At 41.3% G+C, this 24,770-nt stretch overlaps 1 protein-coding gene across 22 annotated transcripts in view; it reads right to left on the bottom strand.

The window, feature by feature from the left end:
- SVIL (supervillin) overlaps positions 1-24,770 on the bottom strand; it is a 234,520-nt gene that overhangs the window by 70,514 nt on the left and 139,236 nt on the right. For 17 of the 22 annotated variants that reach the window (XM_057544478.1, XM_057544481.1, XM_057544479.1 and 14 more), the window contains 4 exons: positions 17,279-17,336; positions 17,013-17,164; positions 13,457-14,132; positions 464-544 (listed from right to left, as the gene is read on the bottom strand). In XM_057544478.1, the coding sequence (XP_057400461.1) occupies positions 464-544; positions 13,457-14,132; positions 17,013-17,164; positions 17,279-17,286 (917 nt within the window). In that variant the 5' untranslated portion in view covers positions 17,287-17,336. The remainder of the gene's footprint in view (positions 1-463; positions 545-13,456; positions 14,133-17,012; positions 17,165-17,278; positions 17,337-24,770) is intronic. The other 5 variants (XM_057544489.1, XM_057544490.1, XM_057544491.1 and 2 more) reach the window with 2 other exon arrangements.

The raw sequence follows: 24,770 nt of genomic DNA, 5'->3' as shown, positions 1-24,770 counted from the left end.
ATGTAGCTGTGCAAATAAACAAATGGTTGAGGGACAGGCAACGTGGAAAGAAGGAGGCTGGATGGGCAGGGCGGGTCAGGGGCAGCTGTTGACAAGATAGGACACTAGTTGGTTAGCCTGACTCAGGGGAGCAGCCCAGAGATGCTGGTTACATCCTCACTACTGCCCCTTCCTGGCAGCACGTGAGTGTGAGAAAGGAGAAAAGCCAGAGGTGTAGCCAGATGATTTTCCAAAAGAGAAGCTAAGGGAAATACTATTGACATTAGCAGGGATTAGGGCAGTAGAAAGAGAAAAGCAAATGATTGGAAAGTAATTTCCAGCAGCCCCTTTTGAACACATGACTTTCAAAAGCCCTGCCACCAAAAAGAGGGCAAAGGAGAGTTAGTTTCGGTGATGTGCGGGACATAAGCCAGCTGGACCAGAGACGCAGTCACTAAACACAAGCCGAGAGCTCGGGAGATACCTGGAAGGCCAGTTGATAAGTGAAGGTGTGTCCCCTTCGGAATCTTTCTGGAGAAACCACTCATGTTTGGGTTTCCCGGTACTATTGTGTACAAAAAAACAAAACTTCAGGTAATGTCTATGAAAATGTCGACATATACACAGACTTAATTATTATAACTTAAAACTCTCAAGGCTGATTTTTCTTAAGTAAAGAATAATCCTGGCTTTTGAAAATGTCTAAGCACGTTTTGCCATGGGGTTTCTATTCAGTTCATGGAATTTCTAGGACGTTTGGCTCACTACTGAAATCAAGAGATCAAATAAATATATCTGAAGCCACCAAATAAAGTGTTTTTTGGGTCATTTAAAAGTATCAGGAGTCACACTCTGCCCACAAATACCAGACAATTCTCTTGTAAGAAGTTGGATTAAAAATATCAATTAATTTATCATCTATAATTGTGTTAAGGTACACTGGTAAATAGCGAAATATAAAAATAGTGTCCATGCAAAACAATACATATCAAATAAAGGTAATAAATAAAAAGAAATTCAATAAGTTCATATCTTTAATTGCTATTCTATATTTTCCTTTTATATTTGTCATTGAACAATGCAGCCAACGTAACAAATACTAATGCAAGTTACCAAATACTAATGCAAGTCCATCTGATAAATGTTTATTGAGTTCCAACTATGTACAAAGCACTGAGCTGGGCTCTGAGAAGTAGCAAAGGTGAATCAGTGTCATGCCAGCCATTAAAAAACTTACACCGTGCTAGGCAGGATAAAATAGGATTTATACATTCACTCTTCAACGCACAATCAAATATAATGCAAGCCTGAATGTGACAAAGTAATAACGCCAGGCTGAAGATATCTTACCAAAAAATCATAGGCAAGGAAAACCTTGGGGTCATTATGTAAAGCAAGACACAGGAGGAATAGTCAAACCACTGACCTGTACCCTCTTACAATGTAAAAAGAAAGCATGGAAATTCTACATGCTAGTTAAAATGTTTACCAGCTCAAAACCTTACCAACCTACCTGTAAGAGTCCTTCAAGACCAGGCTGGAAACACATTTCAGATCAAAGTAATTTCCAAAAGAATAGAGTAGTAATTAAAATAAAATTCTCTTAATTTTCTAAAATCATTTTAATTTGGGTTTTGGCTTGAGCTCACAGGCAAGAACCTGTTGATCATCACTACCGTGCATTTTGCTGCGACCGCTGAAATCTGTCACAATTAGGTGTGGACGTCTGTTCCCCAGTCTTGCTACACCCAAAGCAATTACCCCTCCACCCCTCCCCGTCTCCAGTATTATAGCCATTTAGCCCGTGGTAAATAAAAAAAGTCAGATGTATGGGAAGCCATCTTATTTCCAACAATAAAGGGTCTAATTTCTCGACATTTATTTAAACATAGGAATAGTCTGGCATATCCTCTGTGGCCCGGAAAGGAGGCAACTGATGTTGGCTCAGGATACAGAGGAAGAAGAGAGAGCGATGGATGCCTGCTTTGGAAAATCATCAGTTAGTAACTCATATGACTACATCCCAGAGTCATTTTAAGGCTCAAATGCTTTTTGTACGATAGAATGCTTTGCAAACTGTGACATACGCTATACAACTTTCTGAATATAACCTTCATTAATCAGAATAAACCTTGGTCAGTATTGCCCTAAAAAATTATCAGGCCACTTATGAGACCAATAAGTTCTCAGGATGTACAACGTGGTAAATATAATTAACACTGCTGTATTTTATATATGAAAGTTGTTAAGAGTAAATCCTAAGAGCACTCCATGCACAGATGAAGGCATAATAATAGCAGGTGAGTGTTTTAAAATATGAAAAAAAAAAAGAGATCACATCTGGAGAGTGGCAATGAAACCATGGGTTCTTTTCTCTTTGTTGTTTAAATCTCGCGTGGATGCTGTTATTTTGTGTCTCTTAACATTATGCTTAACTACTTTTTAATAATTAACGCTCGGTTAAAAAGTTAACAGTGGGAAGGATTAGTGTCATACAAACATAATGAGTTGAATATATGACACTACCAGCCTATGTATGAGAGCTAAGTGAGGTCCTTACAAAGTCAAGGATCGATGTAGGTGGACAGAGGCACAGCGGTGACGAAACTTCTTCTCTCTGGACGGGGGTAATGCTTACACATTTCCCCAGTTCACCAGCCTGTGTCCTTAAAATACTACGTGCAGTTTGATGTAAATTATACCTCAGTTTAAAAATATATCACTGTTGGGACATGGAGAACAGACTTGTGGTTGCCAAGGCGGGCTGGGGAGGAAGAAGTGGGAGTGTGGGATGAGCAGAGGCAAACTATTATGTACAGGATGGATCAACAACAAGGTCCTACTGTACAGCACAGGGAACTGTATTCAATATCCTGTGATAAACCATCATGGAAAAGAGGATGAAAAAGAATGTATGTATATGTTTAACTGAATCCCTTTGCTATACAGCAGAAATTAACACAACACTGTAAATCAACTCTACCTCAAAAAATTTTTTAAAAATATCTCACTGTCAGATTATAGAGTGAAGCTTTCTTGAGTAATCAAAAGGTAGAAATAGAGTCTTCTTGGCGCAGAAGCAAGATAAACATGTGAGATAACCAATTTCTTCCAGGCTCCCTCCGGGCTAATCTCAGTGCTAAACGCCAAATGCTGCAATCTCGGCCAAGAAAGGGTGAAAGGACAGAGGGCTGGAGGGAAGGGTTGAGTCTGCGGCAGGGGCTGGAGTGGCCTTCTGAGGGGGATCAAGTTTCCTGTTCCCAGATCCATTTGGGTTTCCACATCTCCTGCTTGGCTTCTAATGAAGTAACCAACCAAAGTAATGCAGGGATTCAACTGCCTTGGTCAGAGACCAGCCTAGAATCAGCCTTTTGGGGCTGGAGACCGTGTTGACAAGGCCCCCAACGCAGCCAGCGGCTCTTTGGCTCACGTATCACGATCCCCACTCACAGCTGAACGGTATTTATGTGGACTCAAGACCACATACAAGGATTCTACGCCCAGACAAAGTGGAAAGAGCCTGGTAGTACAAGCTCTATACTCCAAGTGTACTCCGCTGATTGGGGTCACTGGTCCACAGTTAGATGAAAGGCTTGGACCAGAATGTAAATGACCATCCCTGAGTCCGCTGTGCAGTTCAGGGACATCTTCTTCCCAGCACAACTTTCTTGAGGAAGGAAATGACCCAAGACTTACATTCCTTGCAAGTCCCTTATATGTTGTGGGCTGATAAACCACTTGCAGATTGGCTATTTCAGGTGGCACTGCTATTGTCTCTTGACACTTTATGAAGACATGGAAAACAGCAGAACATTCGTTCAGAAATGACTGATGGAGCCCCTTGGTATGTGTTAGATGCTGGGAAGGAGATAGGAAAGTGACTGAGACATGATATCTACCCTTCCTGTAAGGCTTCTGCTAAAGCAATGCTATCACTGAGATCATCCTTACCAATCTTACAGATTGGCTTAATACCAGATTCAAGGCGCCATGTTTGGGGGAATCCTGACAAAATCGTGAACATCCTTTTCTGGGTGTGTCAGCTTTGTTGTAGGATGTTGGGCATTTAAATGTCCCTCTTCCTGAGACATGAGGTGCAGCTGAAGCTACATTTGTGAGACACCTCATTTGGTTCCTGAGCTCTTTCTCTCCTTTCCCCCTTTTGGCAGAATCATCATCAGCCAGAAGCCAGACTGGTAACACTAGGGCTCCCCGTACGAATTCAAGCTTCAGCTTTATAACCGTGCTGGGAAAAGGACAATCTGATAATGAGAAGAACAGACTGCTTTGGGAATCTAAGCACCAGAGAATGTGTAAGACACTCCCAAAATGACTCTGGTTTCTACTAAGACAGAGAGAAGGTTATACAAATTTGGAGAGGTCAAGAAAGCAGGCAGATGGGAAGGTGGACTCTCTGAACGTGCTCTCATTGGTTGACAGCCCGAGGAGAATGAGATCCCCAGATGTGATCTGAGCACTGCAGAGCACAGGTGGACCAGGGCCACCTGTGCTATTGACAGTTCATGTTCATTAACGTCCCCTAAGATTGGACTAGCCATTTTGGCAGTCACATAAAGAACGTACTGTCAACTAAAACTTCTAGGTCTGTTTCCCATGAACCTCTATTAAATCAGGTTTCCCCAGTCCTGAACTTGTACGCTGATTTTTTTTCCCCTTCTAAATACAGGACTCTCTTAAATTTCATCTTGTTAGTTTCCAGCCATCGTTCCAGGTACATGTGCTCTCTTGCCTCCATGCTCCTGTTCTCTCTTCCTTCTCTCTCTCTCACCCTCCGTCTAATCTCTTCTCTCTCCATCCCTCCCTCTCCCTTCTCTCTCTTTTTTTCTATCAGCAAATTTATCTACACAGTCCCTCCTCCAGAAATCTGACCACCCTATCGTTGGCATCTCCCAGATCATCTAGTGAAATGCCCAACAGGACCAAGTTAAGGACAAAGCCCAACTGGGAACCAGAGACTTCGTCACCTCATGCCTGGGTAACTGCGACCACCTCTTTAGTGACCTCCCTGATTGGAATCAATTCTCCTTCAGACCAATCCCCCACACTCCTCCAGAGCGATCTTTCTAAAGTACATCATCAAGCATACTTGTTTTAAAATCCTTCAGACACTTCCCGCTGTACTGTCCACAAGGAGAAGGCCAAGTGCCTTGTCGTAAGATGTTCCATGGTTGGTCCCCACCCGGCTCTCCTGCTTCATCCCGTCCCCCTCCTTCTAGGTCACCTGAAGCAGCCTCCCCTCCACGTCTAGCAAACTCACCACATCCTTAAGGACTTGGTTCAACTATGACCGCTTCTCCAAGGGAGAAGGTTGAATACCTCATCCTGGTATTCCCATGGCACCCAGCCTTGAGCTCTGTAACCTTATCTACCTCACTGTGTTGTAGTTATCTCCCACACTTAAAAAAAAAATGACATGCCCACCCAGGAGCACAGTGCCTGGCACAAGATAGTTTTCTTAAACTACTTCAGAGCTGAAATTAACCCATAAATCAAGACCTCTGAGGTCTGGGTGGATGGACAGATATCTACTGAGTTTGAGTCCCCCCAGACTACATGTTTTCATTTTGTTTATGAGGATGAGGCTTTTAAATACCTTATGTAAATCCACATAAATGGTTTCTATAATATCCCTGATCTTCTTTCCTAAAGTTTCTAACCTTCAAAGGGCAAAAACAGCAAACCCTCTTTTCCACTATGATGGAAAATAGAACTGACATTAATAACAAGAGTAGCGTGTCATGGAAAGAACTCTGATGGATTCGGAGACCTTGAATGACCGGATCATGGACTCAGCTATATGGTCTTAATCCAGTTCCTTAAGTTCTTTAATCTTCAGAGTTTTTTTCATGTATAAAATAGATTTTTAAACTAAATAATCTCCCGGGTTACTTCCGGTTCTAAGAGTTTACAATTCTTTAACACAGAATATCTATTTTGTGGGGTCCTGGGGTGAGCCAGCTCTCCATAGGGCAGAGGTTACCTCTCGGGAGAGAGCTATAGGGTTACTGTGGATGAGATGGTGACCTTGAGTGTAACAGAACTTTTTAATGATGTGGCAGCTGTCTGGCAGAGAATTGTATCACCAAGAAATAAGAATTCACCCAGAGTTGTCAAAGACAGGAGTTGCTCTGGGTTTGTATCCCTAAGTATACAATATGATGACATGCTTTAACTCCCAATAACCCCTAAGAGTTAACAGACGAAAAAGCGCTTCCTGCCACCAAAATGAAGTCAAATCCAGCACAGTAAAATTAGTTTCACCCTGTGGGTGTCCAGCTCTAATTATATAACAGCTCCTAATTATAAAACATGATTCAGCTTAGGAAGAACAGTTATTAACTTCGGCATCTCATTAAAATTAAAAGTTTATTTGCTGAAAGTTGTTTGTTTGTTAAAACTGCTAATGATTTCTTTGTATTCATTAGCAGTGAATATGTATGCTAATATTCATGAATATTATGAATGTGCAAAGGCACAAGCACACGGGCAAAATTTTACATTTTAAAACCTGGCAGACTTTTGCATTTTTAGGACATACCAGCTAGTATTTGGGGTGACACAGTCTTATTTCTTTCAATGGACAGAAATGGATACTTGCCAGTGAAAACAGAATAAAATGGAAAAAAATGGCAATGAGTTAGCCATAAAAATAGCCCAAAGCTAGAAGAACAGGGCAAGGATGGATGTTTGGGGATACAGGGATTGAAAGGTGAGAGCGATCCTGTGCTGATACAAAAACAGACACGTGAGAAGCACCCAGCAGTCTCTTTAGAGAGTAGATCCTTGGAGATCTCTGTTCTTATGACATTCTGCCCCGACGCAGAGTCTTTGTTAGGAACCTTCCTGCCCTGGGAGAGACAGGAGCTGACCCAGGAACACAGATGGTCCAGAGGCAGCTGCCTTCCTCAGCATTTCTCTAATTAACCAAAACAATGAGCTTCAGGCTCTGGAGATGGTTTTCAGATGCAAACCTCTCACTGGGAGATGCCCAAACAATCAGAAATAAAGGATAAAAAACTCTAATTCAGGGGCTTCCCTGGTGGCGCAGTGGTTGAGAATCTGCCTGCCAATGCAGGGGACACGGGTTCGAGCCCTGGTCTGGGAAGATCCCACATGCCGCGGAGCAACTAGGCCCGTGAGCCACAGCTACTGAGCCTACACGTCTGGAGCCTGTGCCCTGCAACAAGAGAGGCCGCGATAGTGAGAGGCCCGCGCACGGCAATGAAGAGTGGCCCCCGCTCGTCGCAACTGGAGAAAGCCCTTGCACAGAAACGAAGACCCAGCACAGCCAAAAATAAAATAAAATAAATAAATTAAAGAAAAAAAAAAAAAAAAAAAAACTCTAATTCAAAAAGATACGTGCACCCCTAAAAGAATGAAATAATGCCATTTGCAGCAACGTGGATGGTCCGAGAAATTATCATACTAAGTGAAGTCAGTCAGAAAGAGAAAGACAAATATCATATGACATCACTTATATGTGGAATCTAAAATATGACACAAATGAACACATCCACAAAACAGAAATTGACCTACAGACATAGAGATCAGACTTGTGGTTGCCAAAGGGGAGGTGGGGAGGGAGAGGGACAGACTGGAATTTGGAATGAGCAGATGCAAACTATTATGTATATGATGGATAAACAACAAGGTCCTACTGTATAGCACGAGGAACTATTTTCAATATCCTGTGATAAACCACAATGAAAAGAATATGAAAAAGAATATATACATATATAACTGGATAACTGAATATATGTATATGTATAACTGAATATATGTATAACTGAATGTATAACTTTCCTGTATAGCAGAAATTAACACAGCTTTGTAAATCAACTAAACTTCAATAAAATTAAAAACAAAAGAAAACAAAACAAAATAAAAGTTTTTTGAATTAAAAAGAAAGAAAGAAAGAAAGACTGCAGCATAATCCCCCTTCCTTCCTAGTTGGCCAGAGTCTGCGTGTCACAGTGTTGCAGAAACAGATCATTCTGGAGGATACCCTGGTCTATCTTCCTGGCCAATGCTCCAGTGCCAGGGAAGCCCAGTCTAAACCATCAATCACCAATGGTGGCTACCCCCGGTCAAATGTCAGCATCAGCTCTGCATGAAACCCCCATCATCATTTTCTGGCCAAGAATGATACAGTTTGCTACGTGGGAGAAGGTGTGATGGGGATCCCAGTAGAGTAATAAACAAACAAACAAACAAACAAACAAAAACAGGGGTTTTCCAGAGCAGGTCACCACTAGGAAATTAGGTGTGATTCTCTTCTTTCCAGTCATGTAGGGAAGTACAGACGCTCAGGAGAACAGCAGCTGTGGGACTCGGGGTAGTGAATGAGTCCCTTCACGCACAGAAGTAACCGAGATGGTACATCTTACTGCTTTTAATAGTAAGAGATACACCAAGGAGCAAATTCAACAAGAGTTTTGAATTTAGGATTTCTAATAGAGCTCAGATTTTAAAAATTTTGAATAATAATTCATAGGCCCCCGATCCCTTTGAATTTTATTCTAAAATTCACAGTGGCTGAAGTAACAAAGAATGGTTCATATCAGTAACACCACCTCTTCAGAAAACATAGTTCCTGAAATCCCAGACTTACAGGATTTGGCAGGATTTGGGGAATGGCGGTTGGGAGGTGTTTTATGCTCTATTACTGATATAATATAGCATATATATATATATATATATATATATATATATATATATATATATACATACAGACACACCTATATATGATGTGGTATATATATATGCTGCTCTGTTACGACGTACATTCTTAGTTCGCTACAGAACAATGTTTTCACCTGACTTCCTGGGAAACTAACAGGATTTCTGAACTGAAGACCCTGTGACTAACATACATACACATACATACATTAAGGTACACACATACACATACATATGCTCTTTATCATATAAACTGAACATTAAATAATTCTAAAATAAACTTACTACTCAGCTAAATATTGCCCTAGAGATTGTTACTGAGCTTATAATGCTTAAAATCAGTATAGTACAGTGTGAGAACTAATGATTATTCTGTGTGTACATATATTTCTGCGTTAGCATATACGAGAATATACAAAAACTATGCATTCGATATCTGGCTCACATTTGAAATTTAGGACACCACGGGCAGTCTTTTGATGTTATAATTCATGAGTGATGTATTCCTATTTAATTAATGAAACACAAAGAGCCCCTTTCTTGTGAGCACAAAATGAAATGATGGAATGGGAGTGACTTAATTCAGAGATGAATAGTTCCAAACCCTGGCAGAGCTAGGTGATGAGAGAGTAAAATACAGCAGGGAGAAAAATATTCCATTTCAGTGACAGGACAAATCCATGATTAAGTATGGTATTCAACTGTTTTGTCATTTGTAGATAATGTTTTTTGGTCATTCCTAATCTTCTAAACTTCTGTCACATATTTCCAGGTCAGACACCATCTTATTTTCACTTATGGTTACTGGGTCACCGAGGGTTCTTTGGTTACTGTTTTAGTTCACAAAGTATTTTTTGTCTTTCTTCTCTCCATATGGAAGTAAGACAACAATGACCTTTTGACACCTGAATTTCCTGGCTCTAGAGAAAGGACAACTAGTAGAATGTTAATCCATTTAAATCCGTCTTTAAAAGGTGAGTAAATAGTATCATTGCCAAATAAATCCCAATGCTATTTTAACATCATACCTGTCACACATTATTTTCCATCCTTTTTTAAAGTAAATACATCTGAAGTATTTTCCTTATATGTATGGAATGATTTGTGTTTCTTTGCCTGTAAGTCATAGAATTGTATGCCTTGAGTGGCTTCAAAAAAAATAAGGCACGTGCTTCCTTGTGAACTCCTTTACAATTTCTCAATACTTTAAAGCCTTTCTTCCATGAAAGTAAGGTGCTGTCAGGCTAAGGCTTATGAAAATTTCCAGGTAACATGCCTCTTCAAATAACCTAGAAGGAGATGGGCTCTTAAGATTTTAAGTGATATATATTTTTGAATATTGAGATTTTAACTCACAGAGAACTATTAAGAATCCTGTCATTTTACCTGGAATACTCAACATGGTTTTAAGTATTATTACAATTGCTTCAAAATCTCATCTACTATATGTGATCTAGACGGTTAACCTAGACACCATGATAATAAACAGTTTTCATGATATGGCAATCAGAAATTAGATTCCTCATTATTTTTTAACCCATGTAACCAAACTGCGACGTTAAGTTTGTTTGTCCTGCTCACACAGCCCATGAAGAGTTTGCTTTGATAGAGGGTAACTAATCCCAAAACACTGTTTCTACTACGAAAAGCAAATTTCCCAAACAACAGACTTACCTTTCAAAGTACGAGACAGTAGGGCCCTAAATTTCAAGCAGTTAAGTTCAAAGGCTGAACAAAGGCCCTCAAAATACAATCAGGATCCATACTATTGAATTCTCTTAGAAACTAATATCCCTAAATATTCTAGTATAGATGATCAAGCAAGTGGTGACAGGTCTTGAGGTCAATATACTTCAGTAACTAAAACAAGCCGCTTTAGATATATAACTGCCATATGAAGCTGACCATATTTACTGCTCTGTTCCAATGTGGAATAAACAGTAGTATTTTCCAACATCCTTTTTTTTTCCAGAATAAATTGGCCTTATCTTGGGTTCTCATCCTTCCTCAATTCACCTGCAAAGCTAGTGCTTGTTTGAACTGAAAAATACACGTCGGAGTCTGTCTAGACAACTACCCCAAACCGTTATGCAGGATGTTTAAGTAGATTGCATTTTAATTAGTCATCACACTTATTAGATTTAAATATCTAAACTGAACTTAAATTTAAATTTAGATATTTAAATTGAGAAAGAAACACATATCCTCTCTGGCATCTGACTTTTTGATTTTATTCCTTTTCTGATTTTCCATAGGTTGACCCTATGACACAGCGATTTCTCCTACTGGCTGATCTTTTCAATGAGGTGCTCGTATACACAGCTGTTTTCTTAGCGTGCCAATATACTTATAAAACATATGTTACAGTTATATTCAGCATATATTACAGTCACACTTCATACCCTAAACTGAGACCCAGTGGAAATTGGTTAGTGGTGTCCTTCCGCTTCGTGACTTTAAATGACTGCAACACAAACAATCGCCCCAAAGTCTTGGGTATGATCACAGAAAAACAAAGAAAAAGACAGTTGTTAAAGGCGAACGAGAAACACGTAAGAAGAAAGGTCATGAGGAGGACCTTCAAGATGGCGGAGGAGTAAGACATGGCGATCACCTTCCTCCCCACAAATACATCAAAAATACATCTACATGTGGAACAACTCCTACAGAACACCTACTGAACGCTGGCAGAAGACCTCACACTTCCCAAAAGGCAAGAAACTCCCCACGTACCTGGCCGTGTGGCTGATAGGGTCTTGGTGCTCCGGCCGGGTGTCAGGCCTGAGCCTCTGAGGTAGGAGAGCCGAGTTCAGGACATTGGACCACCAGAGACCTCCCAGCCCCACGTAATATCAATCAGCGAGAGCTCTCCTAGAGATCTCTGTCTCAACACTAAGACCGAGCTCCACTCAATGACCAGCAAGCTCCAGCGCTGGACACCCCATGCCAAACAACTAGCAAGACAGGAACACAACCCCACCCATTAGCAGAGAGGTTGCCTAAAATCATACTAAGTTCAGAGACACCCCAAAACACAACACCGGACGTGGTCCTGCTCACCAGAAAGACAAGAGCCAGCCTCATCCACCAGAACACAGGCACCAGTCCCCTCCACCAGGAAGCCTACACAACGCACTGACTCAACCTTACCCACTGGGGGCAGACACCAAAAACAATGGGAACTACGAATGTGCAAACTGCAAAAAGGAGACCCCAAACACAGTAAGTTAAGCAAAATAAGAAGACAGAGAAATACACAGCAGATGAAGGAGCAAAGTAAAAACCCACCAGACCAAACCAATGAAGAGGAAATAGGCAGTCTACCTGAAAAAGAATTCAGAGTAATGATAGTAAAGATGATCCAAAATCTTGGAAATAGAATGGAGAAAATACAAGAAACGTTTAACAAGGACCTAAAAGAACTAAAGAGCAAACAAAGAATGATGAACAACACAATAAATGAAATTTAAAATTCTCTACAAGGAATCAATAGCAGAATAACTGAGGCAGAAGAACAGATAAGTGACCTGGAAGATAAAATAGTGGAAATAACTACCACAGAGCAGAATAAAGAAAAAATAATGAAAAGAATTGAGGACAGTCTCAGAGACCTCTGGGACAACATTAAACGCACTAACATTCGAATTATAGGGGTCCCAGAGGAAGAGAAAAAGAAAGGGACTGAAAAATATTTGAAGAGATTATAGTTGAAAACTTCCCTAATATGGGAGAGGAAATAGTCAATCAAGGCCAGGAAGTGCAGAGAGTCCCATACAGGATAAATCCAAGGAGAAACAGGCCAAGACACATATTAATCAAACTATCAAAAATTAAATACAAAGAAAACATATTAAAAACAGCAAGGGAAAAGCAACAAATAACATATACGGGAATCCCCATAAGGTTAACAGCTGATCTTTCAGCAGAAACTCTGCAAGCCAGAAGGGAGTGGCAGGACATATTTAAAGTGATGAAGGGGAAAAACCTACAACCAAGATTACTCTACCCAGCAAGGATCTCATTCAGATTTGACAGAGAAATTAAAACTTTTACAGACAAGCAAAAGCTAAGAGAATTCAGCACCACCAAACCAGCTTTACAACACATGCCAAAGGAACTTCTCTAGGCAGGAAACACAAAAGAAGGAAAAGACCTACAATAACAAACCCAAAACAGTTAAGAAAGTGATAATAGGAACATACGACGTAGAGAATGGACTTGAGGACACGGGGAGTGGGAAGGGTAAGCTGGGACGAAGTGAGAGAGTGGCATGGACATATATACACTACCAAATGTAAAACAGATAGCTAGTGGGAAGCAGCCGCATAGCACAGGGAGATCAGCTCAGTGCTTTGTGACCACCTAGAGGGGTGGGATAGGGAGGGTGGGAGGGAGACGCAAGAGGGAGGGGATATGGGGATGTATGTAAACATATAGCTGATTCACTTTGTTATACAGCAGCAACTAACACAACAATATAAAGCAATTATACTCCAATAAAGATGTTAAAAAAAAAAAAAAGGGTCCTGAAAGTGTGTCCCCATGACACCTGTTCAATTTATCCTTTTAAAAAAGAACATACCAAGAATTAAATAAGTAAAAAAGACCAGGAAGCTTTCTGCTTCGGTAGAACCTGTGCTGAGACTGTGGAAATTAAAAAACCATAAATCGCATTATTTCTGCGGTGAGCCCAGCCTTCCGCAGAGCGCTGAGGGACCCCAGATCCCAGACACAGCAGTGGCAGAGGGGACGCGGGTGTCCGCGGGTCAGCGCTTACCTGGCTCGAGCCTCGGCGGGGAGCGGCAGGTCACCTGTGGAGTGGCTCGGAGAGGCCGGCTGCCCAGGTGACGGGCCGGGCAGGCTGTGCGTTGGCTTTGGGGACCTTGGCACTTCACCGAGGGCGCAGTCTCGCCCGGAGAACGGGAAGGATGAGGAGCCCTCCCCCGCGGGGAGCAGGTCTTGGGCTGGCCCCGTGGCACTGGGCTCTTGACCTCGTCTTTGGTTTTCTACGTTGAGCAGCACCTCTGCGTCGGAAACACCATCGCGCCGGTGGAGGGCGTGGTCCTTGGACTCAGCCATGCAGCTCCTGAGCCCCGGGACCTCGGTCCTGGAGTAGGAAGCGCCCGGATCTTTGCTGGACTCGGCAGATCGGTCACTTTTTCCTCCCCTTTTCTCAGCAGTCTCAGGGTCCTTCCTGGACTTGGTGTATCGAGATGGAGATTCGGCGTCGGCTTCTGGGTCCAGGGTGAGCCCATACTTTTCTGCCAGCTGCCGTCTCCTCTCTGCTTTGTACCTGGCGATCCTTTCGGCTTTGGACTCTAGGCTCTGGGTGTCCATGATGCTGGAACCGTAGGGGGGGTCACCATGGATGCCCGAGGATTCTGTGCAGTGTTTGGATCGAGTCTGCTTTTCTAAGGAAGAATCCGAAGTTTCTTCCTCTTCATTTGATCGGCCTACAAGAAGATCACACACACAGATTTCAAGCAAATAATAAAATGTGGTTATTCTACTCTGTTCTGTACACAATACGCTCCGAGTGCCCAGGCTGTGAAGGTCCAATTTCTCACTTACGTGTAGCTGCCTAAAATGATTTACCTGGGATGCTGAAGAAGTTGGAGGTCTGCAGTGAAATACATAAAGGCTGTGATGTTCTGTGGGCTGCATGAGCTGCGTCAAGCACGGCCTCAGCTAAAGCTCAGTCCCAACAGGCCTCACTCTAGTTCAGGGCCTATTTCCCTTTATTTATTTACTTTTCTGCTTTTGAGTTTAATATTTCATGTGTGAGGCCAGAGGACGAGTTCAGACTCCTCTAGAAAAGATAACAGATATTCGAACTGCTGTAATTTGACGAGTGATGGATAGTGGTTTCGTGGGAAACCACACAGGATCTGATAGTAACCATAACAATAATGGCCCATGTCAACATCCGCCAGGTGTGGTTGTGTTTTTCGTTTTCTTTTTCTTTTTTTTTTTTTTAACAGAAGTGGCTTTTTCCAATTATACTCTGCATGCTTGATGTAGAAAAGGTCTACAGTGAAAACATAGGAAAGTTCACCTCCAAATCACCAATAATCACTAACATATAATAATCAGTAATAAATAAATGGATAATTTGCTAAACTTTTCTATATATTCTTTCTAGTCTTTTATATAAGTGATTTCTTCTTTTTTTTTCTATATAAAATAACTCATATTTTATGTAACCTTAATGTCCTACATAAAACATTTTTCTAAGTTTGGAAATCTTATTTTGAAGACATCATTTTATTTTAAGGCTTCATAATATTTTACACTATAGGCATTCCAGAATCAATTTAACCATTCTCATATTTCTGGGCACTTAAGTTGACTCTAACTTTTAATCCATCTTATTTTCTGATTACTATTACAAAAGATAGTTGCATAAAAGTGGAATTGCTTTATCAGTAGGTACATCATTTAAAGACACGTGCTAGACTGTCAAATTAATTTCTGTAAAGCCTGAATCGATTTACACTGGAATCTGCAATGTATGCTCTCACTAACACTGAGTGTTAATTTTAAAAATCGCCTTTGAGAATATGAAAAAGAATGTATACATATGTATAACTGAATCACTTTGCTGTACAGCAGAAATTAACACAACATTGTAAATCAACTATACTTCAATCAAAAAATTTAGGAAAGAAAGCACATATGTAATATCTAAAACTATACATGAGACTATCAAATATTCACATAATAATTTATTATCTATCTGTATCTGTTGTACTTCATCTTTGTATCTCTATTTTGGATTTATATAAATAGTTCCACATTTTAAAAAATGTTTATCATGATGTCATGTTTCTCCAAAAAAATTTTTTTTAATTAAATTAAAAATTGCCTTTGATTACTAGAAAAAGAGGATGCGTGCATTTTTCAATTATTTAGTAGCCATTTGTATCATTATCTTTTTCTTCTCTGGAATATCTGGTCAAGCTTATTGCTCTATATTCTTTTGATTCATAGTGTCATTTTTATTGGTTTGTGTAAAATTTTACAGGAATATGAGCTCTTTATCTTCTTCATGGATATTTTCAAACTTCCTTTATTTTTTGTGAAGTCGAAGATTTTCTTTGAAGCACAGATGTTAATTATTATGTAGTCAAGTCAATTGACCTGGTCATGGTGATTTCTACAGCTGTTTCAGTGTTTTGAAAGTCCTTTTCCATTCAGCTGGAACTAAATATTCACCTTTGTCTTCCTGTTTTTCATTATTCTCTTAAAATTAATCATGTGATTAATTGGACCTTATTTCTGTGTTGGGTAGGAAGTGAGGAGGGGACATAGTCCCTCCCCACTGCTATCCCATGTTTCCCATTACCGGTTTATTAAATAATTCTTCCTTTTCTAACATCACGTGATGCTTCAACGATCATATAATACATGGATTAACATTTTATATACACTAGGGTTTATTTCTGGCCATATATCTTGGTACTCTGTCTATTCTTGCTTCTTCACGTATGTAAAAAAGAATCTTAGTTCTCTAGTTTTCTGACCACAGAAAACCAGAAACTGTAGAGACAGGCAAACTTATCACATCATGAAGGGAGACCAGCATCTCTCTCTGAGGAAGGAACCAGAAAACCCTGGATATAAGAGCAGCAGCACAGAGCCGCAGAGCCAGGGACGGGGAGGGCAGGAAGGGCAGCCCCACGTGCGTCACCCTCTCCCAAGGTCACGCGGACTATCTGATGCTACACCAACGTCTGGGTAACCAAGGAAAACCTAAGTCATGTTTGACATGCTGTTTAATATGAAATAAATGCACAATGCATTTAAAATTGCACCTATTAAAATAATTTAAATAGGATGTTTGCTGCATAAACACACAGAGTAAGAGCCCCAGGCATTCGAGGTCCAGCTTTGCTCTTCCACGGCTCCCTGCCGAGAGCAACGCTGTCCTGTGCTGGGCATCTGGGCGTTCTATTTAAACCTGTTGTAAGAGATGCCTGCTTTACTCAGCCCTTTCCCAAACAAACCTGAGGGTCCCTGACAGCTGGGGCCCTGAGGGGATGGAGAGAGAGACACAGTTCCTGCCCTGGGATGGTCTGGGGCAGGGGGTGGAGGTGTGGGAGACAAATGACTGGTCATCAATTACCCAACTGGGGGGTCATTTCTCACTGCTGTGACACTGGAGGACCACACCTGGGAGGCGTGGCAGAGCTGACACAGGTGTTGCTGCTGGTTTGAACAAACAGATTTAATACACATTACATCTATACACAATTCACTCTCTTGGAATATCTCATTTTCCAGGAGTGCTGGATAGAAAAGGCTGATGACGGGCCACCGGGCCACAAGCTCACCGATGTGAGGGCTGGCTGGGTCTGTGGCGCGCGTGTATCTGGGCAGGTCCTCCTCCAGCAGGTGATGACTCACTAAGCCCGTGCAGCTCTGCAAGAGGATGGGCTGCGTGTCAGTTTCAATTCCTTCTAGGCGCCTGGCAATTCTTTCTTTTCTGTGCAAGACACCAACAAAGGCGTGGTGAGCCACGGACATCAGTTCTCAGGCAACACTGGACACTGCTTTGCAAACTCTTCTACTTCCTAATTATGTACAACGAACACCTTACCTTTTCATGTCTGAAGATTCTTTCCTCTTTGGTTCAAAGATTTTTCTTAATTCTGCAACTAAAATAAGACAAAAAAGAAGAAAAAGATAGTCCAGTATTTAGTCGTCATGCATTCATTTTGTTCATTCATTCATTCATGCAACATCTATTTATGGAACTCATATTTCTGTTCATGGCTCCCATGCAACAGTGATACACAAAACGGACACAGTTCCTGCAGACTGTCTTATAATAGGGGGAGGTAGATGCCCAATGAGTACGTGTACACACACACACACGCACATGCACACGCACACACACGCACGCACACACACGTCACAGGCTGGTCTAAGAAGTAAAACCATGGAGTAATAGGAGTGAGTTCTAGTTCATCCAGGGGAGCCAGAGGAGGCCTAACCCGTTAATCTCTCTCTCTAGCCAGCAGAAATCTCGCTATCTGTTTTTTAGTTTTATCAGGTTTAACACAGTATTTCAAGCTTTCCATCATGCAAAACTGCAAATGTGTGCAAAAGGAGAGACTAAAGTACTCTGAATCCCCGTGTGCTATCAGCGAGCTCCACCAGTCAGGAGCTCACACCACTCCTACGTCACCCATCACTGACCTGTAAAGGTCTGTAACTACCTGGTAGGGTTTCTAACGGTGCCTGACATAGCACACCTCGAGCAACTGCAGTTTAGATTAACCCAGTTCCTAGGCCTCCCCTTACAGGCTTTCCCTGGAAGGAAACGTTAACATTTGCTTCCTGGCTGTAACTCAGGTGGACGATGGAAAAGGTAACGACCCCTACTCTTCCGGCAACGCCGGACGGTCAGACGAGCATTCTGCTGATGCTGTGAGGGCCTCCTGTGACACTGGCCACAGGGATATTGCACGGAGAGGCCAAACAATGGTTCCTCTGGAGAAATGGCCAAACTTGGCAGAGAATCGAGGTCTCTCTCCTCGTCTCCTCCTCAATCACGTGAATTCATAAGGGCTCATCTGACCAGCTCCCACTGAGGTCCTAGGAACAGACAGCTGTGACAGCCCTGGGGCCCACAAAACATTTGCAAGGCTGAGTCAAAGCAGAAACTCACAGGATAGGGTATGAATGCGTGGAATTTAATTTTCAGCTGCTTCAATTTCCATCTGATTTTTTTAAGTGGTTATTTTTATTTTTGGCTCTGCCGTGCGGCTTGTGGGATCTTAGTTCCCCGACCAGGGACTGAACCCGATCCACGGCAGTGAGAGCGCTGAGTCCTAACCACTGGACCGCCAGGGAAGTCCCTAAGTGGTTATTTTTGGTAGTGAGTCAAAACCGCACATGTGCGTGCACACACGACTTTTATACTGTCCTTTGATTGTGTTCAGAGATACCAGCCATCTTTCTATTGATTAATTTATTTTTAAATGACAGCCACCTGAACAGTTAGCTGGATTGACTGTTTTCAAAAGACAGTTGGCTTCACAAGTCTCTCTGTCCGGTGGCCTTCGCAGGCACCAGAGCAGCTGGGGGTGGACGTCTGGCTTCTCGTGTTCCGGTGCGGAAGGCAAGGGTTTGGTGACCATGGTACCTCCTGCCTTTGGAGGAAGTGTGGCTTAGACTAGCGTCCCAGGTAACAAATGAGCTCTAGTGAGACAATGGTGATAAAACTTTCGTGGCTGGTAGCACACATTTTGAAAATGTTTTCGAGGAGGAGTACCGATGAATTACTTAAATCCCAAAGCAGAGAATGGAGCTGTATCTTTCATAAAACTGCTCCAGAAGCGGTTGAAACCAAATTCCAAGGACTCTGAGAAGTTTGTCTTAAACCCGTGCCCCCAACCCAGCACTGAGAAATGGAGTATACGAATAGGGTCTGAGTAGTACAATGGCATGTTGCCTTTTCTCCTAAATGATTTCCACTAGGTAGACTACAGTATGAATGTGTGTGTGTCCCGCCCCCCAAATTCATATGTTGAAATCCTAACCCCCAGAGTGAAGGTATGAGGAGGTGGGGCCTTAGGGAGGTGATGAGGGTCCGCCCTCATGAATGGGACCGATGGCCTCATAAAGAGGCCGACGGAGCTCCCAAGCCCCATCACCATGGGAGGATGCCATGAGAAGCTGGCAGTTTGCAACCAGCAAGAGGGTCCTCAACAGAACCCGACCACGCTGTCGCCCTGCTTTTGGACTTCCAGCCTCCAGAACGGTGAGCAATAAATTTCTGTTGTTTATAAACCATCCAAATGCACTAAGAACAAGCATGAAAGATATGAATGTAATGCACACAGGGCGGCATGTGATGTCCACTGGGAAAAATTAAGTAGGCTTCTCTGGGGCTCATTTGCGACTGAAAGTCATTTCTTTCTCATTAAAATTTGAAAAATTTCTATAGAAGTTATGCAACTGAAAACACTTAAAGAAAAATCCAGTGAAAAAGCTACGCAACACGCTCCTTCCTGACATTTCTTACTTCCCATAATCCGGAAGGAAAGGTCAACGAACGGGGAGACAGTGTGAACGTCCCATCCGCTACAAAACCATCCTTTTCCTACCGCCTTTACCGCCCTGCTTCGATATTCTGTGAGGACTAAGACAGTATGAGAAGGGGACAGACTGACGGTCAGAATATAGAAACTGAACCCCAAGAAGTCTGGTGCAGTGAGAGGAAAGAGAGGGACAGGGCAGGGGAGCTAAATTATCCTACTGTCCTTTTCTGGGCAAGACAGGCTGGGCAACCCACCAGCGAACACTGCCGTCCGATGGTCATTCACTGCTGGGTCGACGGCGTCTGAGGATAATATTGAGCTGACACACAGGTCTCGGGGTGCTGGCTCTGGAGCGGATCACAGATCACCATGGGGCGCTAATGGCCTCTCAAGTGGGAAATTTCTTGGTTGTAAGGCCTCTTCTGTAGGATGTTGAGGATCCCTGGGTCCCCGACTAAAAGCCAAATCAACCCCAGGCGCAACACCACAAAAATGCCGCCAGATGATTCCAAAGCCGCCTTCGGGATGCCACCATCCTGCCCTGATCCCAGGACAGAGGGGACAAAGATAACACATAAGCAGCCTGCTTACTAGATGTCCTCCACACCCTGGGTTATGGTGACCACAGACACCACTAGCCCAGCACTGCTTTCTTTTCAATCAAGCCTAGATCCAAGCTCAAAACCATTTCAAGGCTTATAACCTTAGAGTCCTCTCTGATCATTTACTGAGGAACAAAATAAGGTCATAAATCAAGCTATACTTTAAATGGGCCCGTGAGCTTGTTAATTCTTCGTGGAAATCTATAGTGACTCTTCTAGGAAAATAAAAAATCCCTCCAGTAAATAAGTTACCTCTCAGTCTATTCTTTCTAACAAATTAATTCTTAAGGACCAAGACCTGCCTCACTCCTACGGACATGAGATAACAGAGAAAAGAAATGGTGTGGAAAGCGAAAAGAAGGAACAGAGAGACATCTGGAGTTTGGTTCCCTTTCTCCAAGTCTACCATTTAAAAGCAAAATTAGTAAAACACACATGTAACATAATTACTCTGGTACACCTATTCCATGTGAAAACATGTCGGTTGTATAAAAGAGAAGCATGCTTTACTTGAATGGCTGATGTGTGTGTGTACTTTTTTCATTCCTTTCCAGGAAACAGAAAACCTTCATACGGGCACGTGCAGTCCTTATTACACGCCCCCCCCCCTTAGTTTTGGTTGGGTTTATTATAAAGCACTGGAAAAGAAGCTAATACTAAAAAATCATGGAAATTGCCCTGACTGCGGAAACATGTCATCACTCCATGTATCAGGTATAGAGACCATGGACTGTTCTATCATTGTTATCTTCTGATTGCCAGTCCTGAATATAGTTTATTATTATTTATAATCTCCCAAAAGCTTTCCTTCCTTTAAAATTTTTATATAATTTCAGACTCAGAAAAATTAAAAGACATCTTTCATACGTTAACATTTGTCACTACATTTGATTGACTTTTTTACCCTCTTTTTGTCTCTCCATATGTATATTTTTGTGTATATACACATGCATACAAATGCACATATTTACATATTACTCTTTCTGAATCATTTAAGAGTAGGTTGCAGCCTGATGCCCTTTATACCTCTAAATTTTTCAGTGTCTATTTCCTCAAAACAAGGAATAAGAATTTTTTAAAAATTAGATTCAAAAGCCATAATTCAATTGATAGTATGCTGTGTCATATGTATATAACTAAAACACGGTTCAGAAAACAGTGATATTCATCATCATAAATCCAGACAGACACTAGCACAGCTGATCTAACTTCTGTTGTAACAAATTTTCTACTTTGCTTTCAAGTGCATTGAGACTTTTACCCTTATTATTCCTGTGATTTTAGTCTGCTGCCCTTGTCTAAGCAATATGGATTCTGTGAGTCTATTTCTTCAGTTATTTCTTTTTTTTGTTTGTTTGTTTTTTAAATTAATTTATTTATTTTTGGCTGCGTTGGGTCTTTGTTGCTGCGCGCGGGCTTTCTCTAGTTGCAGCGAGCGGGGGCTGCTCTTCGTTGTGGTGCATGGGCTCTAGGCGTGTGGGCTTCAGTAATTGTGGCACGTGGGCTTAGTAGTTGTGGCTTGCAGGCTCTAGAGCGCAGGCTCAGTAGTTGTGGCTCACAGGCTCTAGAGCATAGGCTCAGTCATTGTGGAGCACGGGCTTAGTTGCTCCGCGACATGTGGGATCTTCCCAGACCAGGGCTCGAACCCGTGTCCCCTGCACTGGCAGGCAGATTCCTAACCACTGCGCCACCAGGGAAGCCCTCTTCAGTTATTTCTGATGGGCCTTGTGTTGGTCATTTTCCAAGTAAGGCAATTTAAGGGACTTTGACATCAGGGCTATAATACTTTATAAAAATATTTAACTGCCTCATATACTTTGTAATAATATATAATGCGCATACTCAGGATAACTGGGTCTGTTAAGTGCTTTTTCTTGGGAAACATGGTTTCTTCAGTTAGTTCTGAGAACAGGCTTTCTGGTAAAGTTATTGTTGAGTTCAGTCTCCCAAGCCTGAGTACAGTAGAATCTTCCAAAGAAATATAAGTGGCAGGGGGACTGCCACGAACAGCTCTCTCCCTGCCTGAATTTGATACCACAGGCCAGATCCAAAATATTCTGAAGACTTATCTTTCTTCCCCAGGAGTAATCCCCTTTAACTTTTACACTTGGATGGCAGCCACTAATATAAAGACCAGCAACTTCTAAAATAAGTCATCACAAACCTAGAGGAATGAGGGGGAAACCTGATGGCTAAGAGAGGGGGTTTTTTGGGGAAAATAAAAAGGTTCTAAAATTGACTCTGCCGATCAATGCACGATTATGTGAATCTACCAAAAGCCACTGAACTGCCCACTTTAAATGGATGAATTGTATGGTATAGGAATTATGTCTCAATGAAACTGTTAAAAAAAAGTAGAGTCACACATTTGGTCCATTTCATAATTCCTAAATGGAAAATCTATTTTAATATCATAAGTTTTACACAGGTAAAGGGTCTTAATCCCTTGATTACCTGTTTGTGATACACAAAGGAAGTTCCTTAGAGAAAAATCAATGATCATTTTAGTGCTCAATTTCACGGAAGCAAAAATCCCTCACTAAATGAACAGCAAGAGACTTCTGTAAACTTATAAACATACATGAAACTCCATGCCATTAAAAGTCATAATCAATTCCTATTTTTAACATGCTATTGCTAAGAACCGAGAGAATAACGAACATGGAAGTGGAAAGCTCAATGGTAATACCTGGGTCTTTGCAACCATGCCTGCCCAAATTGATAAACAGTAAAGACTGTAAAATAAAACTATGGGAATTTAGATGAAATTCAGGGGAAGAGGGACTCTGATACTTTAAAAGCATGTTTTAAAGACCTTGTTAATTTAGAAACATAAATCTGGTGAGTACATAAAGTTAATGACCTTTGATTGGTGAAAATCATGATTTTTATTACCAATTATGGTAAAATGTTTAATAAAACTGGCTAATAAGCTTATGCATTTTAAAATTTTGTTATATGTAGAGTTCCAAGTCGTTGAACCTTAAGGAATCTAGGCTCTCACATTGTTCTTAATTTTTATGATCTTAATATTGTCTATTATTCATCGAGAGAAGGAACTGGGGGCAGGGGAGAGAGGAAGAGGGAAAACTTTAGCTTTATATAACTTTCCCTAATCAGTCAAATCTAAGCTATTGCTAAAATCAAGTTGTTCATTCTTATTCTTTGTTTTGATCATCTTCATAGACTTTTACATTTGGCTCAGATTAAATTGAGTTTGTCTTTCACAAACAGTCTTAAAAAATTAGAAGGGCCTTTCCATTTCATACTTGGGGTTCCAGGTGGGAACCCTTCATGGCATCTGTCCTACCCTTGACTACGTGGCTTATGACCTGACTTGAACAGTTAATGGAGAACGAATGAGATCACAATGCCGTGCATTTCACTTCTAGGTACTATGAACTATCAGAATTTTCTTCCTCCCACAAAATCTCACCCGCCTCCTTGTAATTCTAGACATTCTTCTTATTTTGGCCTCTGGAGCAACATAGAATAAGCCTCCATTTCAGTTGACAGTGTTGTTAAGTACTTGAAAATTGAAAAATTTCCCTGTTTAAGTTGTTTCCACCGGGCCAGATCCCTGGGGTCCTTCAAGTATCCATCTTCTTCACCCTGCGTCCAGCTGTACAACCCATTCAGTTCCTCAGGATGCATGCGAATTTGCCAGTGGGCCTGTATAAACTGGATTTCGTTTCTAAAAGACTATTTTTTTTCTGGTCTAATTTCTTCTGGGCTTGATCTCACGTGTTTTGTTGCTGCTTTTTTTTTTTTTTTTGGTTTTGTTTTTTTCAGAATAGAAAAAAATTCTGACCTTCCACCAAAGCTGTTTCTTCTTTTTTTTAATTTATTTTTTATTGAAGTATAGTTGTATAGTTGATTTACAATGTTTCAGGTGTACAGCAAAGTGATTCAGTCATATATATATATATGACTTTTCGGTGCTTTTCTATTATAGGTTACTACAAGATACTGAATATAGTTCCGTGCTATAGGTCCTTGTTGTTTATCTATTTTATATATAGTAGTGTGTATCTGTTAATCCCAAACTCCTAATTTATCCCCCCCCCCCCGCTTTCCCCTTTGGTAACCATAAGTTTGTTTTCTATGTCTGTGAGTCTGTTTTGTGAATAAGTTCATTTGTATCAGTGTTTGGATTCCACATATAAGTGATATATGATATTTGTCTTTGTCTGACTTCACTTAGTATGATCATCTCTAGGTCCATGCATGTTACTGCAAATAGCATTATTTCATTCTTTTTTATGGCTGAGTAATATTCCATTGTATATATGTACTGCATCTTCTTTATCCATTCCTCTGTCAATGGACATTTAGGTCACTTCCATGTCTTGGCTATTGTAAATAGTGCTGCTATGAACATAGGGGTGCCGGTATCTTTTTGAATTAGAGTTTTCCTCTTGTCTGGGTATATGCCCAGGAG

The sequence above is a fragment of the Balaenoptera acutorostrata genome, chromosome 3 (assembly GCF_949987535.1).
Source record: "Balaenoptera acutorostrata chromosome 3, mBalAcu1.1, whole genome shotgun sequence".
Taxonomy (NCBI): domain Eukaryota; kingdom Metazoa; phylum Chordata; class Mammalia; order Artiodactyla; family Balaenopteridae; genus Balaenoptera; species Balaenoptera acutorostrata.
This window is presented reverse-complemented; position numbering and strand designations above follow the sequence as displayed.